Source organism: Rattus norvegicus, chromosome 3 (genome assembly GCF_021556685.1).
Source record: "Rattus norvegicus strain SHRSP/BbbUtx chromosome 3, alternate assembly SHRSP_T2T, whole genome shotgun sequence".
Taxonomy (NCBI): Eukaryota; Metazoa; Chordata; class Mammalia; order Rodentia; family Muridae; genus Rattus; species Rattus norvegicus.
Genome location: NC_141536.1, coordinates 14,604,159 through 14,626,435, shown reverse-complemented (window position 1 = coordinate 14,626,435; position 22,277 = coordinate 14,604,159). Strand labels below are relative to the sequence as shown.

The following is a 22,277-nucleotide window of genomic DNA, read 5'->3' as shown; positions in this document are numbered from 1 at the left end:
CAGGGCAGCCAGAGTTACACGGAGAAACTCTGTCTTGCGGGGGAAAGTGCTTTCCAAGGAACTCAGTGATAGAGCCCTTGCTCACAGAGACTCTAGGTTCAGTCCTGGGATTGAAGGCTTGCACTGCAACCATCTGATTTTCATTTTTAAAAAGCATATACAACTAAGGTCACTGAAGATCTCAGAGCTGTAGGTTATGGCTGGAATTTCAGCCTGCAATCGAAGACCTTTAGATTTTGTCATTACAGAGAACTTTCTTTGAAAGTTTTGTGTGCATCCATGGAGACAGCAGATACCACAGTACCTCAGTGTTTCCCGTAGGCATTAGGAAGCCTGATCCAGGCTGACTGCCTCTCTGGCCTTGCAGCTTCCTTTTAAATATTTGTGGATGCTTGTGTATGAGCCTCAGTCAGGCCCATTGTTTGGTTTTGAAAGATAGAAGAGAATATTCAGTGAAACTGAGTCACCCAGCAAGATGGCTCAGTGGTTACAGAAGCCGCTAAGCCTTATGTCAGTTAACTCCCTGGGACCCATGTGGTAGGAGAAATGTAGAAGCAGTTGTTAAACTTAAGGAAAAGGGAACTCTTGTTGGGCAGCCTTCACTCGTAATCCTAAGTCTCTGCCCCAGCCCTCTTGAATTTAGTGGTCCTTTTCAGAGGTAATTGTCCTATATGAAAATATAGAAATAACTGGTGTTTTTTTAATTGTACAAAGTTTATCTTCAGTTCATCCCATAATAGCACACTGTAAGAGCTGTCTTGTTTTTAACTCTTGCATAAGGGTTCTATTGCATGAGGGTACCATAATTTAGATGCCATTTCTCTTAAAAGAATCAGCTGTTGGGCTGGCAAGATGGCTCAGAGGCTACCAAGCCTGATGACCTGAGTTTGATTCCTCAGGATTCGTAAGGTAGAAGAGAACCAACTCACGCAAGTTGTCCTCTGACTCCACATACATGCCTTGGCACATGCCTGGACACACATGCATATACATATACACAAAACAAAGCAAATGTGGACAGATTTAGCAGGCTGTGGTGATGCACGCCTTTAGACCCAGCAGTCAGGAGGCAGAAGCAGGAAGATCTCTGTGATTTGAGGCCTGGTCTACATAGATCAAAGCTAACCAGGGTGACATAGTTAAGACTACCTCAAAAACCAAGAAAGGCTGCAGAAGATAGCTCAGCAGGTAAGAGCACTGGCTGAGGTCCTGGACTCACATGGTGCACACATGGTGGGCCATGACCATCTGTAACTCTAGTTTCAGGGCATCTGACATCCTGTTCCAGCTACTGTGGGCATCTGACATGTATGTGGTACTCAGATACAATGTAGGCAAACACCCTTACACGGTTTATTAAAAAACTCAAGAACCTCTGTACTGGCTAGTTTCTATGTCATCTTGACACAGGCTAGAGACATTTCGGAAGAGGGTGCTTGAATTGACACTAAATTGAGAAAGTTGCCCCTATCAGATTGGCCTGTGGGCTTGTGGTACATTTTCTTGATGGATCGGGCCTGCTCATTGTAGGCAGTGCTGTCCCTGGGCTGGTGGTCTTGAATGCCTTAAGAAAGCCAGCTAAGGGGGTTGGGGATTTAGCTCAGTGGTAGAGCGCTTGCCTAGGAAGCGCAAGGCCCTGGGTTCGGTCCCCAGCTCCGGAAAAAAAAGAACCAAAAAAAAAAAAAAAAAGACTATCAAGAAAGCCAGCTAAGAAGCGCCAGTCTGCGCCACCCGGAGAAGCACACCTTGTGGGGACAAAGGGAAAAGAGCCTGAGCTGCTGAACCCATTCCACACAAATTCACCGCCTATGTACAGAAAGGAAATAAAGGACCCCAGGGCAAGGCATTTTCCTTTTTTAAAAAAAGCTTTTTTATATTGGACAGAAGTAGGAGGAGATATGGACCTGCTTAGAGTCCTTAGAAAGAGACTGAGCTCAGGGCCCATCCCTAAACAGTGTTCAGAGAACTTCTCGGAGGATGAGGTAGAAAGAATGTAGGAACTGGAGGATGGGGTGAAGTGTTGGGACATGTGGGCTTCTGCACATGCTGTATGAGGATCATGATCTCACGGCAGCCAAGGCTACTTGCTCAAGACTTACACAAGATCAAGCCAGCCAGAATCCTGGGATAGATGGCCTCTGGGCTCCACCCCACACTGAGGCACCACTGGAAGTGGATAGGTGCTAAGAAGGGAGGGCCATTCTCTTTATAGGTTTTCCTAGACCCTATGAACCGCACTAACAGGAGTTAGTGGGTTATTTTAAAAAAGAGAGAGAGATGGGCGTGTAGAAGGGGGATATGAGGGAAGTTGGGGGGAATGAGTAGATATTTCTTTGGATACATTTATGAAATTCTCAACCAGGTAATGAGTGCGCACCTTTAATCCCAGCACTCAGGAGGCAGAGGCAGGTTGAGCTCTGAGTCTGAGGCCGACCTGGTCTATAGAATGAGTTCCAGGACAGCCCAGGCTACACAGAGAAATCCTGTCTCCAGAAACCAAAACATATATATATTATGGAAGTCTCACAAATAAAGGGAAACTTAAAAGCAACATTTTGGAAAATTATTTTATACATAATGAAGATATGTGTGTGTGAAGGTGTTTGTGGGTTTCTGTGTATTTCTCACATAGGCAAATGTATCTACAGTATAAGCTAAAAGTGGGACTGCAGTGTAGACAGCTAGAGCTTTTAGAGCTGGTACTTATGACTACATTTCTTGTAGTAGGGGGTGACGTTGTAGGTATCTCCATCCTCTCCCAAGAGTTTAATGAGCTTTGTTGGTGATGGGGGCTGCATCTTTTAATGTAATTTTATTTATTTATGTATTTGTGTAAGTATGTGCGTGTTAATTTTTGTGGGCACACATGGAGGTAAGATGTGAAGGGTACACTTTGATCACCACTGGGAAGCATGATAGTTGGTCTCTACATTTGTCTGCTGTTAAACTGAAAACAATTAGAGATTAATCATTGTCATTTGCCCAGTGAAGTGGACAGATTAAGTCTGGATCTGGTTTGAGGGACTAGAGGTAAACCGGGGTGGGGAGGTGGGGGAGTGGGGGTGAGGGTGGGAGCAGTCTCTCTTGCCTGACAAGTCAGTGTGATCTCCAGCAGACAACTATCAATGCAGGCTTGCTTTCTGCTTGGCTTGGGTTGGAGAAAATTGAATAATGGGAGGAGGGAGTGGTGCCAGTCGCTTAAGAGGTGTTGTTGCTAAGGACCCTGGATCATGTTGAATGTAGTGAGTGGCATTCTGGAAGCTACCCCGGGGAGAACGGGAAGCTGCTTCTAAAGATAAGCCTACTGGGATTCTGCAAAATGAACCTGGTCTGTGCCTCCCGGTGGACTAGCTGGGCTGCAAGCAGGAAATACTCCGCCTGTGATTGGACGGTTGATGCTGGTCGGGGATAATGAACCTAGTAGTGTCGGCAGAGGTGATTGGCCAGGCCCTGCTGCAGTGAGAATGCAGACTAGATGCTCTGTCCTAGGTTTACGGAATGAGCGAGGACGCGAGGACGGCTGAATGACTGGGAGCCCCAAGTTGTCTGCGTCTCCGGGAGAGGTCTATCTGGATATTATTTTTGCTTTACAAAAAGAACAAAAACGGAGCCAGGCCTTTGATCCCCCTGCCTGCTGAAGTGAGTTTTGATTGAAGTAGCCTAGCCGATCTTCTTACTGCCAGCAGCCGGGGAGGCTCCTAAGTGAGCTACTTCTCAGGCTGGGCACAAGCAAGTGAATTTGAAAAAGCAGGACCAGCCCCTGCATGTAGAGCTTCAGCCTGGAAACTCCCCAGTCAACCGTGTAGCTAAAGACCCTTGGTATTGTGGTCACATCCCTAAGAAGTGAGCAGTCATCAGCAGTTGGCATTCGGAGGAGGCTGGGATGCTACAGATGCTGTGGCACTTTCTGTCTAGCTTTCTCCCTAGAGCTGGGTGCCAGGACTCCAGAGAGGGCATCGATCATGGAGTCAGAGGCACTCAGGCCCCTGCTCAGGGAGACCAGATGTCCACCTTTTTGGGGAAACAAAGCGGAAGGGCTGAGGCCACGGAAAAGAGACCCACCATCTTGCTGGTGGTCGGACCTGCAGAACAGTTTCCTAAGGTAACAGCACCTTCAAGAGACATTCTAGTTGAGGGGCTGGGTTGGGGTCATTTTCCCAGAAGTGGGAAAAAGAATGGGTGTGGGAGGGAGAACTTAAAAAATCTAGTTTGGTACTGGAGAAACGATGAGTGATGGAGAAGGCCACAAATTTGGTCCAAGATGTCTGTCACCACTGAAAAACTTTCTTAACACTGCAACCGCACCTGCTTGGTCATTGAGGGGAAAGATTTATTTCAGTAGATTAGCCTCAGGAGTGTCTGTTTCACTGAACAAGCCATTAGAAAGTGACAAACTAAAGTATATTGTCTTAGCTTACCGGAAGAATGTGACTGGTTCAGTTGAAAGAGAAGGTGCCTTGAATTTAGACAGGGTCTTAACTATGTAGTACTGGCTATCCTGCAACTTATGTAGACCAGGCTGGCCTCCGAGCTCATAGAGATCTGCCTGCCTCTGTCTCCTAAGTTCTAGGATTAAAAGTGTGTGCCCACTATGGTAGACTGAAAGAGGACAGATTTTGTCAGCATTTTGAAGGTCACATTGCCCTTGCCTGGTGGGCCAAGGTTTACTTTAGGTCCCAGAGAAAGTTCAGGAATTGGGCTGCAACCTACCTAGGAGAGCCTGGAGTCATGGAAGGGTAGAGGCTGATGACTCTTGAATTGACCACAGCCACCAGGGTCCACCGAGTGTCAGGACCTTTCAACCTTGTATCCAGACCTCCCAGGAGCCAAGGTAGGTGACAGCACTCCCGATTTGGAGGTGGGAGAAGTAAAGAACAGGAAATTCTGTGGTTTGTCCAGAATTACTTAAAGAGAGGAAGGCTGAAGCTTGACCCCAATCTTTCTAGAATCTATCTACCTTCCTTCCTTCCTTCCTTCCTTCCTTCCTTCCTTCCGGAAGCTGTTCATGGGACTGGCCAAGCTCTCACGTAGAACAGACTGAGACTGGCTCCAGCATGCACAGCCTTATTCAACCCCAGAGTTTATTCCTGAATCTTCTTCCTCACTCAGAAAGCAACAAGAGTCTACCCAATGCTTGGTATGATAGATGCTCCCAAATGTCACATTGGGTCTCCCTGAGAGTTTACTCCCTGAACTTTACTGTCGTTGAGCACTGACAGTGAGCGGAGTACTTAGACTGTGCTGAGCTCCGTGCTGTCAAGGTCTCACAGAGATCGTCTCCTGCATAAGCCGTTTGAGCTTAACGTGCCTGAGAGAGTGCCACTTTCTGCCCTTTCTCAACTTTACACAGGACTAGAAATGGTGGTGTGCTGATTTTGTGAGGAACTCGTGCTGAGCCCTGCTAGTCTTCTCTCTTAAATTAAATGGCTGCCTTTTTAAAAAATTATCCATTTTGAACTTTAATTTAGTAACTGCTCTACTTCCTGGCCTGCATGGATGCCCTATGCCAGGTTTTCCCCCAGGGAGTTGCCTTGGGTGGGATGTTAGCCTGGCCTTCGGAGACCCACACTATATACTGGCTCTGTTTTCTGGAAGGGAAATGGGTTGGTGCACTGGGTGGGAAGGGCAAGAGGGAGGTAGATAGAACAGCTGGTGTGGTTCAAAACCAGAGAGAGAATCTCTGGGTAACATTGACTCTTTGAAAGTCAGTGATGAAGGATGGAAACCGTCAACATTTACACCACACAAAGTGCACAGGATGCTCGGCCTCTGCCTTTCTCAGCAGAAGCCCAGCAGGCTTGGGAAAGCCGTCTGGAGCACCTTTAGCTCTCCGGCGTCTCATTGTCCAAGCCCTACCGTTTCAGTCTCAACCCCACCCCCACGTAAATATGTGTCTGTGAGCCAGGTTCCTGCAAACTCTTTATTATAAGAACTGCTCCAGTTTCCCCCTTTATCTTTGTCTCACAGTTAATCCAAAGTTGGGAAAGAAAGCCATTTGTCTGCAGTGGGAGGTGCCCTTGCACGGTGGAGCTGAGATCCTGATGGGCGTCTACTCGGAATCCCAGGATTGTGCTCATTGTGTGTGTAATTACCAAGTGTAGGCAGGTTTCGTTGGAAACCTGCTACACTGGGCTGTCATGGCAACGTGATCATAAAATGACAGAGCAGCCAATGATATTTGAGAGCCTTGAGGGTGGGGCTTGCCTTCACATAATATTTCTGGCTTGGTTTGAGTCATTGCAGATGAGCGGGGAATTACTTTCCAACCCAGCGTTACACTCCTAGAGGCACAGTACCTGCCCTCTTAGTGTATTCCAGCCCTTACCGGAAGTTCCTATGGGAGGGGCTGGGGAGAGGGGGCACATGATGGAGTGGCAGGATAAGGAGAACTGATGGTGGCCCTGGCAGATCCAAGTGAAAAGATACCCATGAAGAGACCTGTCCCTTTATCTATTAAATGAAGTCTGATGCCAGAGTCCTAAGGGTTCTAGTGCCACTGCTATCATTTTTGTATTAGTCATAGAAATGTGCATCAGAGGACAGGAAACAGATCTGGGTCACCAAACTAGATAGAGTAAGGAAAAGAGCAGAGAAGGGCACAGTGTGCTGTGCTTAGGTCCCAAGGGTCATGAACTGCCTAGAAATGACACCAGTTGGATCGTCGCTGTTTGCGCATGTGTGGCTCACATTTAAATGCACCGTGATATGTTGATCATGGGAGGTCTCAGTGTTGGGCTAAGTGGCTGTTGTAACTGAAATTGGCCTGGTTGTAAGCCTGAGTTCGTTCTGTCACCCTTAGGCTTGAGACTAGGGCACACCATTCTCCAGGGTTCTTTGCTCTAGGTAAAGATGACTGCAGAAGCCCCTGGTGGCCTACAGTCTGAAGTCTCAGGACACAAGGTATTCAGAGACTGCCTCATTCTGGAAGAGTCGATTTCTGTGTTGAAGATGGAGTTCTGGATTACAAGATGGCGTTAAGTCAGGCTTACGTTGTGAAGACCTCTGCTTTGCTTTGTTTTCTTTCGGGGAATGTGGTTTGGACACAGCGGCAAAGACTGCTTGTGTTGCCCAGGCTGGCCTCCAACCCTGTCTCCTAGGGATATAGATAAGTGCCACAGCCTGGCCTCTACTGAATACAACCTAAGCATTCAACCACAGTGGTGAAAGAAAAATGTTTCAGAGTTTCTTAAATTAATGGCGGTTCACGTCTATAATTTCAGCACTAGGCAGGCAAGGTAGAGGATTGGGCGTGCAAGGCCAGCCCAGGCTACCTAGAGAAACTGTCTCAAAATTAACCACCACCAACAAACCCTTTTGGACCTATGGGTGTGGCTCAGGGTAGAGCACTTGCCTGACGTTCTGGGCCCTGGGTTCAGGCCCCATCACCGTAGAAAACAAACTAATGTTGTTTTCTAGGAAGCAAACTACGAAACAGAAGTAATGTTGAACTAGAATTGAGGTAGCATTGTGAAATGGCGCGTCGATAATCACTTGCAGGGCATTTCAGAGAGCATTCCTTGCCTCCAAAACAATTGGTCTGTGTAGGATAAAGACCTCCATTATAGCCTAGAAAATCCCTTTTTGGTTTGTTTTTGTGGTTTGTTTCTTTGTTTTTCAAGACAGGTTTCTCTGTGTAGCCATGGCTGTCCTGGAACTCACTCTTCAGACCAGGCTGACCTTGAATTCACAGCGATCCACCTGCCTGAGTGCTGGGATTAAAAGGCTTGTGCCACCACTATCCTTCTTAATTAATTTGCGTTTTATGTGTATGGGTGTTTGGCCTGTATGTATGTCCATGCACCACGTGCATGCCCACACTCGGGTTCTGTCCCCTGGAACTAGAGTTAGATGTTTGTGAATCATGGGAGTGAGTGCTGGGAGTTTGAAGCCAGATCCTCTGGACGAACAGCAAATGCTGCTGCTAATCTCTGAGCCATCTCCACCCCATTTACATTTTGTATTTTGTGTGTGTGTGTGTGTGTGTGTGTGTGTGTGTGTGTGTGTGTGTGTGTGTGTGTGTGTAAGGTTGGAGAACAACAGGCAGGCATCTGCTCTCTCTTTCCACCATTGTCCCAGGAATTGAACTAAGTGGGCAGGGTTGATGATGCCAACCAGCTTTACCTGCTGAACCATCCATCTCACCAGCCTTCACAGAAACTTCTGGCAAAGCCCATTCTGTGAGTCAGGCAAGAGGTGAAGGCCAGGTTATATGCTAAAGCCTTCTGTCTTTGGGACTCCAGCAGTAGACTTCAGATGTGTGTTAAAATAACTCCAAAGCAGAACATTCTGGATTGAGTAATTTCATTGGTGTCTGGGTCTGAGCAAGAATCTGCCTAGATAAAGCCTCCTCATCAGACCCAGGGCACTCCAAGTCTCAGCCAACCCAAAGTGCCCTGTTCGTCAGATTCTGTTTCAGTGTTACACAATAATTCAGCCGTATCTTATTCTAGAATCTTCTGCATAGGATTATTCCGTGTAGATCAGGTTAGCTTTGAACTCAGAGGCCCACCTGCCTGCCTTCTGAGTGTGGGGTTAAAGGTATTATGGTATCTTTATAGAGTCTTAGTGAAGCACTTTGGAGTTGAGAATCCTCTCACCTTCGCTGGCCCCCAAATGGTAGCTATCTGTTTTAATCCACCCCTGGAGTGCGAAGACTTAGTCTATATTAGGAAGGGATGGGGGATACATTGTAGAAGGAATGGGGGTGGGACGGATCCTGTCGTGTCATAGTGACGTGATCTCCCCTCAGCAGCTCTCATTTCTAGGGAAGGAAGGAACGGAAGCAGAACGCAGCAGGCATGTGAAGAATCTTCCTCAGTAATGATGTATCTGGGGGCTGGAAAGGCGGCTCAGCAGTGAAGAGCATGTGCTGCTTTTGCAGGGGACCTGAGCTTCCTGCACCCAACCACGCTTCTCACAGCCACCTGTACATCTAGCCCTAGGGAATATGGTGCCCTTGCCCTGAGGATACCTGCATGCACGTGGCTTGTGCACAACAGCCCACAACACACACACACACACACACACACACACACACACACACACAGATACAAATAATAAAACTTTAACAGATCCTTCCAGCACTTTTTTAAAAAGATTTATTTATTATATATAAGTACCCTATAGCTGTCTTCAGACACACCAGAAGAGGGCATCAGATCTTGTTACAGATGGTTGTGAGCCACCATGTGGTTTCTGGGATTTGAACTCAGGTCCTCCCAGCACTTTCTTCTTAAAGTGTGGACCTCTAGCTGGGCTGGCAGTGGACACAGGAATAATGGGATTGGCCACAACCATTGGCAGTGAGTGTAGATGAGGAGGCCAGTTTCATTTCATTCTCTCCCTCTTCTGGCTGCTAAGTCTTGCTAGTGGTTTTATTAGTTTCTGAGATATTCTTACACGGTAGCCCAGGCTGGCTTTGAACTCTTACAGTCATCCTCCTGAGCCTTCTGAGAGCTAGAATTACAGGCCTGAGGTACCATGACCAACAACTGGTCAGGTTTATGTTACTGTGAACAGTTTTAGGGAGGAAGGATTTGTCTTGGTTCCATCATAACGGCAAGGAATCAGAACAGCCTACAGCAGCTGGCTTTCTGCTCTCCCTCCCCCCTTACTCCTTTGGCTCTCGGGGTAAGTCCCCCCCACTTAGCTAATCTTCTCTGGAATTACATAGACACGCCCAGAGGTATACTTTACTAATCTCTCAGGCACTTCCCAATCCGTCCAGATAAACCCAGAGCCTTCTGTGTGGCCAACAAGCATTTTACCCCGTTTTTTAGACAGGTTTTAATGTGTAGTTTAGGACAGCCTCAAACTGGAGAATCTCCTTCAGCCCCCAGAGTGCTAGGATGTGATATGTGAGCCGATACTCCTGGTTCATGGAATTGTAGTTCATGTTAAAAGGCTTCAGCGGGGTACAGCAGAGTTCTCAGAGCTACCATCAGACCAAGGTTTCAAGTGTTCTCAGTGGGCATGACCTTTGACAACTGTAAGTCTCACCTTGGCTAACCCCAGTGATTGATGGAAGTGATTCCCAGGCACTGCATGTGTGTGAATTGTTGGGTTTGTGTTCCAGGACAGCTGGGGACGTGGCATTCAGATCTCTCTCCCGCGGTAGCCTGTGTTGATTTTTAACATCTCTGATTCAGTCTCTGTTTCCACCGAGTTTTCAGTTGGGAATGATTTACTAAGAGGAGAGAGCTGCTATACAGGGTGACGCATTTGAGGGCCTTGTATGAGAACAGACACTTGGCGGTTTGTTTGTTTGGAGGGGTTGACAGCTGGGGTGAAGGTTTGTTTGGGCATGGGACTGCGACCTTAGGCAGTGCCTGCTGCCTGGGCTCCAAGAGTTAACTCTGCAAGCAGTGACGTCAGTCCTGATCTTTGCTCTTCTGCTCTTGAGCAACCTGATACTGCCGGCTGCCGGGGACTGTTCATTGGCTGCTGACTGCGCGCACAGTGGGCGGAATTTTTTTCAATTAAGTAAAAGGGCAGGACTTAAGCAGCCAGTGACAGCAGAGGCCGGCATATCTTGTGCTAGTTTCCCAGGAACCCGGCATTCCCTACTCTTGACTTCTGCCGGCACTTGCTCCTGGTGGTAGCTGAGCACCGGGTCTCACCAGCATGCTCTGCCTGTGCCTGTATGTGCCCATCGCTGGAGAGGCTCAGACTGAATTCCAATACTTTGAGTCCAAGGGGCTTCCCACCGAGCTGAAATCCATCTTCAAACTCAGTGTCTTTATCCCCTCTCAGGAGTTCTCCACATACCGCCAATGGAAGCAGGTCTGTATGCTGAGCTGGTGCCAGGAGGAGCAGGCAGGGACTGGTTTTTGAGTGAAGGGATGAATGGTACCTAGGCATGACTTCCTGGCCTGGAGGGAAGAATGTCTGAAATGTGGGTGTTTCCCCATCCCTCTGTGGCTGTAGCCAGCAGTTCTATGTCACTGTCATGGCAATGGCTGGTTTTTGTGTAATTTCCTGGACTGGGAGGGAAGGCACTTATGGGAGATGAAATCTCTAGATAGGAGTTCTTTTCCTTGGCTGAGATGAAGCTTCCTAAAATGTACAAGATGTCATAGAGGCCTGGGCTGTCTCACTGCCATGGGAAGTTTTGTGACTCCAGGGCAGGGTGTAGAGGCTAGAATGTTGGGCAGCCTTCCTTCCCACTTGGACTTTCAAGTGCTTAGGTGGCCCAGGGAACAGGATGCCAGCGGTGATCCTGGCCCTTGTGTGATGAGAAATGGAACTTGACCTTGGGGTTTGCTTTGCACTAAATTTCATGTTGTCCCCCAATGCTGGTGTGTTGTTTTGCGCATCTCAGAGTGGAGACACACAGAATGGAGTAATTGCAAGGGGGGAAGAAGCAAGTCTTCCTTCCTCCCCGTTTTTTTAATGTCTCTATGTAGCCCCGGCTGGCCTGGTACACAAAGAGATCTGCCTTTCTCTGGCTCCCTGTGTTGGAAGTTAAGCCATATGGCACCACTTGGCATTTCTTCAGACAGGGTCTTGGTGTGTAGACCAGGATCACCTCAAACTCTCAGGAATACTCCTGCCTCAGCCTCTCTAGTGCTGGGATTATAGGTGTGCACCCCCACTCCCACAGATGCAGGACAAACTGTTGGGGAGTATTTTTAAATAGAGTACAGTTAGCACAGTTGTGGGTGGTCTGTGTCATGGGGCACTGCCCCAGAACAGAGTACTTTGGTGGCAGGGCAAGAGAGAGAGACTTTTTCCTTTCTACTTGACATAATGGGTGGTGACCCTTGGCTAAGAGCACAGATGTTGGTGAGAAGTTAACATAATCCCAGCTGACAGATAAGAAGTGCTCCATCTGTCCCACATGCCACATGTCTCACCCAAACATTGTTGGCTCCTTGGGATATATGTCTACCCTCCCCCAAAAGTCAGTGGCTAAGTAAGAGGGAAACCATGATGATCGCCTTCTGGGAATGCAAGCTAGCCAGTGGTCCATCGGTTTCTAAAACTCTTTGACCTAATGTGTTGGTTTGACTAGTGAATGGATTTGTCCGTAAGAGAACCAAGAGGCATTTTCTTTAGGAGATTTTGTGTTTTGGATATAAAGTGCTCTTCCCAATAAATTAGATAGATAGATAGATAGATAGATAGATAGATAGATAGATAGATAGATAGATTGTTGATAGACAGACAGACAGACAGACAGACAGACAGAGGTGTAACAGAGTCTCATTCATTCTGTAGTTCTGGCTGGCCTAGAACTCACTAGATAGAACAGACTGGCCTTGAATTCACAGAGATCCACCTGCCTCTCTGCTTTTGGAGTTCTGGGATTAAAGGCACACACCACCACTCCTGGCTAAGTGTAATTAAATGTAATGAAGAACAAATGAAAACTTAAGTGCTTCTGTGCTGAAATGACCGCTATTTCTCCCAGAGTTCTCTCTGTCTTGAGATTAACCTTTAGGGTAGCAGAAGGTCCTTCAGGAATGCCCATGATGGCCCTGGCCCTGGCCCTGGCCTCCTGTGAACACCATTCTCTAACTGCTGTTCCTTTGCTTTGTAACATGTGGGGAGGAATGGGCTATCCTCTCACTGGAGAGAGCAGTAAGACCTTTTGCATCCCCACCCCCCATCCCCTGCTGAGGGGAGAACCTCCAGCTGGTGTTACAGCCTCTGTGCTAGCCTCAGATGGTGCGGCTGCAGATCAGGGTCTCTTAAAGCCTTAGCCCCCTAAACTAGTAAAGCTTACCTGGCCTTCAGTGCCTGGTTGGGAATCTGGGCTTGGCTATATCTTGTATCCCTGTGAGACTAGGGACCCGACTGGCAGTGCCCAGTGCCATCAAGCCTGAGCCCAAGAATAGTTGCCCTTGGCTCCTCCTGTCTGTCTCTATACCCTCCAGAGTGTTCCCTGGCAACGTTTCTGCCAAGTAGGCATTGTCTGAACCTTTACCCTCGCCACCAAATTGTTACTGGGCTAATGCCACACGGGATAGAGCAAGTAGCAGGGTTCCTAAGGGACTCTGGATTCCAAGGCTCTCCCCAGCTCTCAGCCAGGAGTGTAGGTTGAAGTCTGCCTTCAGACTTCTGTAGGAGAGCCAAGCCACTGGCGCTGGCTGTGTAACAAGCTGGTCTGCGGAATGTTGGAGAGAGCAAGCACCTGGCTGCCCTGCTGGCCTCTCTGAAGGCTTTCTCAGAGGAGTATTTCTTCACCAAAGCAGAGTGGGCCCTTGCTTGGCTTCTGGATAGCCTTTGGGAACCAGGGTAGTGGCTCTGGTGAATGGGTAAATTGACATGATGCGGGGGCTGGGGATTTAGCTCAGTGGTAGAGCGCTTACCTAGGAAGCGCAAGGCCCTGGGTTCGGTCCCCAGCTCCGGGAAAAAAAAAAAAAAAGAACAAAAAAAAAAAAATTGACATGATGCCCTATGATTCCCACCGCTTTTACATCCTTAGAGAGAGGACACCTTGGGTCATTCTGGAGAACAGTTATTTCCCTGTTGTGATAAGAGTCTGTTGAGCAACACCTAAAGTCCTTGCTTTGGTTTTCTAGAAAATTGTGCAAGCAGGTGACAAGGACCTTGATGGGCAACTGGACTTCGAAGAGTTTGTACATTACCTCCAAGACCATGAGAAAAAACTGAGGCTGGTGTTTAAGAGTCTGGACAAAAAGAATGATGGTGAGTTGGCCTGTTGTAGCTCCCCTGCTGGGCGGCCTTGGCTTACCGAAGGCCGGACCCTGCTCACCAACCTTGTCGTCACAGGGCGAATCGATGCTCAGGAGATCATGCAGTCCCTGCGGGATCTGGGTGTCAAGATCTCTGAACAGCAGGCGGAGAAGATTCTTAAGAGGTGAGGAGTGTGGCTGAGTTCTGTCCTATGGGAGGCTTTAACGGCTTTTGGACTAATCCAGCACTATTCAGTGTTGCCTTGCTTCCCTGAAACTGGCCCTGTGTTTAGAAAGAGGGATAAGAAGCCCTTTCCCAAAGCAAGCTTCTCCTGAGGCTGCGGCCCTACTCTCATGGAAGAGTCCTAAATCTAGAATTAGCCTGTTGCCAGCAACCCTTAAAATGACAAGATTAGTTGTGGGCATTTCACATTGGTGAGAAGTGTCCCCGGAACTCTTTCTCTGCCCCTGGGGAGGGACTTGTACCATGTGTGGTCCTGGACTTGGGTTGCTGTAGTAGCTTGTTCTTTACTCTGAGCCACATATGCTGGCCGGAGAAACAGCTCCCTTGTAAGCACAGGGCTGCTGGAAAGCCATGCAAATAGAACAGTTTGTGCCTGGCTGGGTTGACAGCCAGCTGGTCACAGGGACAGCAGCCCCAGGAGCCCATTTCCGCCCACTTCCTCAAGCTGTGCTGACCCCTGCTGTTGGGTGTGTGCTTGCTTCACTAACCTGCTAAGCGCATTCATTTGTGTTGTTTCTCCTTTCTCCTCTGCATCCTCCTTTGTCTGTCTGTCAGAATACGGACGGGCCACTTCTGGGGCCCTGTCACCTAGTAAGTATCTGTGTCTCCCAGTGATTGCCTCCCTCCCTGATCAGAATGGGGTTCCTGTGGGCCAGCACATCTCCATTTTGTGAAAAATGGGGTATAAGCCACCTTACCCTTTCCCATGGGCAAGGTGCCTTTGGTCTCCTGGGTGGCTGTGGCACCTGCCTTCATCCCAGCCAGGTGGTGGGGCACACAGCTGGCAGATGTGACACGTGTGAGTGACCATGCTTCTGCTTCCAGCATGGATAAGAATGGGACAATGACCATCGACTGGAACGAGTGGAGGGACTACCACCTCCTGCACCCTGTGGAGAACATCCCTGAGATCATCCTGTACTGGAAGCACTCGACGGTGAGCACTGTCCACTGGGCAGCCATCTTTGTCTGGCATCCTCTCATTCCAGGGCTGGGTGGGGGTTGTGATGATACAGTGAGATGTTGCCTGCCACTCAGTCCTCCTTCCATACAGTGACCAGCCTGAACACTTGACCCTTTGCTAGGTGTTCCTTCCTATCCCCACACGCCCTTACGGTCCACTCCAATTACCTCCCTTCTCCTATGCTGCTGCTTCTCCCAGAAACAGTCTGCCTTACACGGGATGGGGGAAGAAACCTTGTTAAGTATGCCTCCTCCTCCTCTGCATTTCTTTTTTAGTATCATTTCTCTTTATGGCAAAAGTACATGTTCTGGCTGAGGCAGAGGAGCCTCATGAGTTACAGGCCAGCCTAGGCTAGAGTTAAACTCTGAATTTGGGGTTTGGTTTATAAGCATGCCCCGTAGGGCCTGCATACTGGTTTTGTTTGTTTGTTTGTTCTGTTCTGATAGCGTGGTGCACATTCAGGAAGACAGATGTGATGTGGTTCTCCAACTAGAAATGTTGGTCTGTCTTAAAAGACTTCTGGTGTTCTAGCTGGGTTGCCCTGCTTTATCTACCTTGCACCCACAGCGCCAAGTCAGGGTTTCTTGGGTGGAAAGTAAGTGGCTGATTCTAGGGTTCAGAACAGCTAGCCTGTCTCTGGCCTACAGCCCAGAGGTCAGCAGAGCTGGCTGGGACCAGTTCCAGAGAAAAGGTGTTACGCAGGCAGTGAGCACCCTGCTTGCTTAGGCCTTGCATAACACTGTTCTGCTGGCAATCTGGTTCTGTATCGGGTTGCAAGGTTTGTACCCAGCTTCCCTGATCCTGGTACTGTCTAGCCCTAAAGTCCTTGCGGGAAGTTCTAGGAGCTTCCTTTAAAAGGGCAACCCATCAGCGATGTCACATTCTCCCTGATCATTACCTGCTCCTTTCTAGACCATGTACAAGAGCTGCAGCCACTGTCGGGGCAAAGGGGGAGTTCCTGCCATCCTCACCATTCGTGTGGCCACTTGAGAGAGTGGAAGGCAGTGACCATGGCCAGGTGGCTAGCACCTTGGCCACGGATGTCGTGAGTAAAGTTGCCTATGTCTCTGCTTGTCTTCCCCATAGATCTTCGATGTTGGTGAGAATCTGACAGTCCCAGATGAGTTCACAGTGGAGGAGAGGCAGACAGGGATGTGGTGGAGGCACCTGGTGGCAGGAGGTGGTGCAGGGGCAGTTTCCAGAACCTGCACTGCCCCCCTGGACAGACTGAAGGTGCTCATGCAGGTGAGCAGGCGAGCGGGGAGACTTTACCCATCCTTCTTTGGTGGCTCGGCTTCCCCTCCCTCAGCTGTGGCTCTGCCTTAAAAACCCAAACTTCCTACACCAGCTAATGAAGTTGGAGTCGATGCTTGGCAGGCACCAGTAGCTCCAGGCCTAGGTTTGCATTTAGCTGGTCTAATTTTATCAGAGAAACATGAGCTGCATATCCCCTTACTTGGGCTTGTTACTTGGAGTGTGGCAAGACCTGATTCCTTAAGTGCATCTCAGGATGGATAAGAGATCTCATGGAGGCCAGGGGGAGCAGATCCTTGCATGACCTAGAGGCCATCAAGAAGCAGTGCCTTTACCTTGGCTGAGCATGCAACTCCACGTCCACAGGGCAGAGATTAGCTTGTCTGATGTCAGGAAAGCATTGTGAAATAACCCACATGCGGACACTAGTGGACTTTGATGTCTGTCTGAACAGTGACTAGTTACCTCATTTTGCTTCTGTCTGGCACTTTCTGTGCCAGGAGGCCTACCCAGAAACAGCATATCCTCCCAGAAGCCCCCCGGACAGACTGAAGGTGCCCCTGCAAGCGGGCAGAAAAGCGAGCAGATTTTTACCCATCATTCATTGTCAACTCAGCCTCCCCTCCCTCCCTCAGCTGTGGCTCTGCTTTAAAAGCCTGAACTTCCCACGCCAGCTAATGAAGTTGGAGTCGTTGCGGGCACCACCCCTACCCCCCTTGGCATAAGTAACTAAGCGGGATCTTCCAGAAACTGCCAAAGATTTAGAGGAGCTTTAAAGTTTAATCTAGCGTGTGCTGGCCCCTCCTCCCAGCTTGGTGGCCTTAAGTAGCCATTTCTCCTTCCTAAGCCTCTGAAAAAAACAGAAGCGTGAATAGTTCCTTCTTACTTTGTTTGTAACAGAATTGCAGGGATATACCGAAGAGATTAAGAGCTGTCCTCTCTGGGTTGGTGGGGCAAACCTCCATCAATCCTAGCACTCAGGAAGGATGAAAGTCAAGGCCAGCCTGCACTACATAGTATGGAAGCCTGACAAAAACTTAACTAAAAAAATCAAATGAAATAATAAAAAACCCCAGCCATGCCTGTTGAATCCTCAGGACATTAAACTGAAATACTCAGAGGGAAGAGGTTTCTGAAGAGGCTCCTCCCAGGGTAGCCAGTGGAGTCTTCCCTCAGATCTGCTGAGTCCTCTCATCTCTCTTCCTCCTCAGGTCCATGCCTCCCGCAGCAACAACATGTGCATCATAGGTGGATTCACACAGATGATTCGAGAAGGGGGCGCCAAGTCCCTCTGGAGGGGCAATGGCATCAATGTCCTCAAAATTGCTCCTGAGTCAGCCATCAAGTTCATGGCATATGAGCAGGTGAGGACCTGGGAGAGGGTGGACAGCTGGCAGCTGCTTATGCAGGTCCCTGAGGCTGGAGCCAGTGTTTGTACCTAAAGGATAGCAAGATCGATGGCCTGGGCATGACCCAGCTCTCTTACTGCCTTCTTCCATCAGGGGTCAGCATAGGTAGCTTCAGGGTCACAGGTCTCACCCAGAGCTGGTTGTAAGAGGAAGGGCGGGGCCGGAAGTGCTGTGGCCCCTGGGTGCATCCCTTTGTTTTTCCCTATTTTAGATGAAACGCCTTGTTGGTAGTGATCAGGAGACGCTGAGGATCCACGAAAGGCTAGTGGCAGGCTCCTTGGCTGGGGCCATTGCCCAGAGTAGCATCTACCCAATGGAGGTAAGGGCCACCACCCTGGTGTGGGCGGTAGTCATGGGCCCCAAGAGGAATAGGCATTGTTTATGCTTCTTGATACTTTCCTTGTAGGTTCTGAAGACCCGAATGGCCCTGCGGAAAACAGGCCAGTACTCGGGAATGCTGGACTGTGCCAAGAGGATCCTGGCTAAAGAGGGTGTGGCTGCCTTCTATAAAGGCTACATCCCCAACATGCTGGGGATCATCCCGTATGCGGGCATCGATCTAGCTGTCTATGAGGTGAGGGCCTGGGAGAGAAAGGGAAGTAAAGCACCACCTAGTCCCAATACCCTCTGTTTTAGAGGTGCTCAGATAAGAGAGAGGGGGTGAGGGGGAGTCAGTTCTTTACTGCAGTGGTCTCCTGTCACCCTCCACCTACTGCATAGCAGGCCCAAACACTGTCCCAGGTTCTGGACCCTAAAGGGGTTCAGCAGGCAAAACCAAGAACAGTGGCCACTGGGGACTCACATATATCTCTACATACTTGAGAGCACAGAGCCAGGTGCTCTGTGTGGGAACATAGTGCTCCCTCTGCCCTCAATCTGCTTCCTGTCCTAGCCAAGAGCCTCAAGTGACAGTGGATGCCAAAGGCAGGCAAGTCAGGAGTTCTGCAAGGCCCAGGCCAAGTGAGTCAGGTTACTTTGGCTTCTCAGATCCCATGTGATAGGAAACAGCTTTCCTGTGGATTCAGTAGCTGTCCCAGCCCCAGGGTTTCTCCCACACTGCCTCCTTAGAGCTAACTCCTGGATCCCATTTCCCTCTAGACATTGAAAAATACCTGGCTACAGCGCTATGCTGTAAACAGTGCAGACCCTGGCGTGTTTGTTCTCCTGGCCTGTGGCACAATCTCCAGTACCTGTGGCCAACTGGCCAGCTACCCACTAGCCCTGGTCAGGACCCGGATGCAGGCACAAGGTAAGGCTGGACCTGGGCTGGCTTTCATGCCCTAGCATTTGGGGTGGCTGACTGATGGCATCTGACCAGTGACGTCTCTCCACAGCCTCCATTGAGGGTGCACCTGAGGTAACCATGAGCAGCCTCTTCAAACAGATTCTGCGGACTGAGGGGGCCTTTGGGCTCTACCGGGGGCTGGCCCCCAACTTCATGAAGGTGATTCCAGCTGTGAGCATCAGCTACGTGGTCTACGAGAACCTGAAGATCACCCTGGGCGTGCAGTCTCGGTGACGGGAGGGTGGCGGACTTGGTGACCCTGGGCTGCAGCCCAGGGTGTGCAGCCGCCTCATTCTGTGAATGTGCCAACACTAAGCTGACTTACCCAAGCTGTGAAACCCAGGATGCTGCAGGGGACGGGCAGGGAGCTGCAAGCGCTGGGCTGGTCCTGCTGACCTGGCAGACCTTTGTGTCTCTTCCAAGGAAGACCTGTGGACATTCCTTGGGGTCCAGGGGTCAGTAAGATGTGGGCTCCTGCACCTAGAGACAGGACGTTTTCCACAGTGCCTGCCAGGTAGCGAGCTTGGATGCCAGCTTAGCTCTTCCATCTCGTCACGCAACCTGACCTCAGCCATGGCATCCCTCTGGTCCAAAGAGCATTCCTGTGCCCCTCATCTCTTCCCACTGATGCGCTGGGGTAGGAAGTGGGCCCACCCCCACTCTTATCCTTCTGTCCATCTTCCCTCAGTGCTGCTCTTCCAAACCTGGTTCCCAAGCTGTAGCATCCATGAGGACTGTGGTACGGGAAGCTGGAGAAGTACCATTATGTCCTCACTCACCTATTCTGAGCTCACCAGCAAGGCCACCTGGATGCGCCCAGGTCCTCAGGCACCGGCTGCCTGACACCATGGTGCATGGCTTTGCTAAAAGCTAGTGCTAGAACCTGGAACCCAGAGGATTTGTGCTGCCTGCATGGGCCTAATGTCCTCTGAGCTGCCCCTAAACCCTGTCAGGACTGGCACCAGCTCGTGCCCACACTCATGGTGGTTCTGTGGTGAGAGGGTGGGCAGGGTGTCTGCTCCAGGTCTGCTGCTCTGGTGAGAAGATGCTGAAGGCCTTAATTATGTCTTACTGGGTAAAGGATTTGGTTCAGAAGGACAAGCTGGACACTGCACGTGCCACACTTTCGGAGAGCCTGGGGGAAAGTGTGTTCTGAGGGCCCTGTGGGGCCAAGGGGGACCAGCCTCACATTCCACACGTGCGCCACTCTGCTTGGAGCCTATTTATTTTGTATTTATTTGAACAGAGTTATGTCCTAACTATTTTTATAGATTTGTTTAATTAATAGCCTGTCATTTTCAAGTTCATTTTTTTTATTCATATTTATGTTCATGGTTGATTGTACCTTCCTGTCACCAGCTGGTGGGGCATGGGGAGACAAGGTAGAAAGTGGCCACAGAGTGACCTTACCTGCTGCCCACACTGACGGCATGTCCGTCCCACAGGAAACAGAAGGAAAGGCACAGGGAGGACTCTTCAGGCCAGGTAGGGTAGTGGGAAAGGTGGCGACTTCTTGACATTCTTTCCTGGACCGGGAGGTTTTCTTTATTTTGCCCTTTTGGAAAACACGGCAGTGAGGTGCTTCATTCACCAGGAATTTGGTGTGAGGGTGAGGACTGAAGGGCCTGCCTTCCCCAACCTGTGACCTGGTCTCGCTCCTGGCCCGAGACTGCCCATGCTCAATGAGTGGCCAGCTGGCCACTTGGCAATCATGCCTCCATTGCCCCAGAATGGCCTGATGAGGAAAATCCAAATAGGATGCAAAGATCAATGCAAAAGTCACCAGTCTGCATAGTCTGTGCTGTAACTGGAGTTTGTCAAAGACGAGCAACCTTCTAATAAAGTCGCTTCAAATGTGACAGTGGAGCCGGGGGTTTTCTGCTCTGGGCTTGGGTGTTGGGGGACATTAACTCATCATTGCCTGCATAGCTACCCCTCATCTTTAGGGGGGCACTTCGCCTTTATTGGGTGTTGCTTAGATTGGGGTTGCTCCGTGGCAAGGGCCTCCCTTCCTTCTGGGAGCTGCTTCACAGTCTCCACACGGCTTTTGCCCAGGCCTCCCAGGTGCTCGAGGCCCAGGCAGCTCAGACCTGTCTGTCACACTCAGCCTGTCTCAGCTTTGTTCAAGGACTCTCACTTTGTACTTGAACACAGATGAGTCCCTGTACGCACAATTTACCCTCTCTGTGGGGACAGCTGGTGACCATTGAAGTGGCTGTCACACATGTCAAAGGGCAATTCCAGGCTTTCCTCCCGGAGCTACATCTCTGTCTGTCACCCCACAAAAAGTAACCCCCATCCTTCTAAAAGACTCAAGCCAAAAACCACTGGGTCATCAACAGCACCCTACTTCCCTCCTAACCTCATTCTAGTCTTGTCTGTCAGAGAACACATCTACCTTCTGGTAGGCCTGGGCCCCCACTGCTCATCCCGCTGCCCGCTTTATCCCCATCCTGGTTCTTGCCAAAGCTCCTATGTCTGTCTCCCCTTCTTCCCCTTCTTCTGAGTAATACACATTACCTGAGTGAATCTTAGACCTAAACCTTGAACTCTGGTTCCTGTCACCTAGAACCTTCCATTGAGGGAACAAGCCACAGGCTGGGGGCAACCAGTGTATTAACTCTCCACATCTACATCCACATACATAAACCCTCAAAGTAAATTAGTAAAATCATAATTTTTATTTGAATGGCATTTGTGGCCTAGTGAGACAGCTCAATGGTCGGCATTTACCACCATTTGTGTCAGACAGTTCCTCCCAGAGGGCCAGGCTCCAGTGGGCCCTGTACACATAGTATACACAAGCATGCTATGTAGATAAAAATCTCATGATACTTAACTGGACACTTAGCTGGGCGTGGTCGTACATTCCTTTAGTCCTAGCACTAGGGAGACAGAGGCAGACAGATCTGAATTTAAGGTCAGCCTGGTCTACAAATTGAGTTCCTGAACACACAGTGAGACCTTGTCTCTAAGGGAGGAGGATGGGAAACACTCCACAGGCTGTCATAGTAATAGTAGTAGTAAATGCACTTGGTGCCAAACCTGATGACCTGAGCCCCTCCTGGTAGAAGGTGTTTTAGGCTGTTGTGTGACCTTCATACACATACTGTGGTGCACACATGCATACACACAAAAGTAATTTACAAATGACCAAGGAAGTGGGGTGGAGAATGGGGAGGATATGGGACAGGGACACAGAGGACACAATACATGACAAAGGGCCCCTGTTCGATGAGTTGTCAGGGAAGCCAGAGATCCCAGCATGAACACAAGCATTAGAATGAATTTGAAGGGGGCCACGTCCAAGTTTGCTGAGAGCCTGAAGCAGTCCAGTTCTTCTAAGAGCTGTGTAAGTAACCCTTTGTTCTAGTGATGTCAACCAGACATTTTCCGTGTGAATCAGCAGTTCTATCTCTAAGCCTGTGTCTGCTTCCCTCTGAGTGAAAACATACTGTGTAGCTTGTGCTGGCTTGGTGGG

The 22,277-nt window shown here is 49.5% G+C and overlaps 1 protein-coding gene across 10 annotated transcripts in view; it reads left to right on the top strand.

Moving 5' to 3' along the window:
* Slc25a25 (solute carrier family 25 member 25) overlaps positions 1–20,655 on the top strand; it is a 33,454-nt gene extending 12,799 nt beyond the window's left edge. The window contains 11 exon segments of one of the 10 annotated variants that reach the window (NM_001431508.1): positions 3,483–3,639; positions 13,527–13,653; positions 13,738–13,825; positions 14,440–14,475; positions 14,710–14,821; positions 15,935–16,093; positions 17,314–17,466; positions 17,723–17,830; positions 17,918–18,085; positions 18,610–18,760; positions 18,846–20,655. In NM_001431508.1, coding sequence (NP_001418437.1) covers positions 13,761–13,825; positions 14,440–14,475; positions 14,710–14,821; positions 15,935–16,093; positions 17,314–17,466; positions 17,723–17,830; positions 17,918–18,085; positions 18,610–18,760; positions 18,846–19,030 — 1,137 coding nt within the window. In that variant the 5' untranslated portion in view covers positions 3,483–3,639; positions 13,527–13,653; positions 13,738–13,760 and the 3' untranslated portion in view covers positions 19,031–20,655. 10 annotated transcript variants of the gene reach the window in all.
* Positions 20,656–22,277: the final 1,622 nt, after the last annotated feature.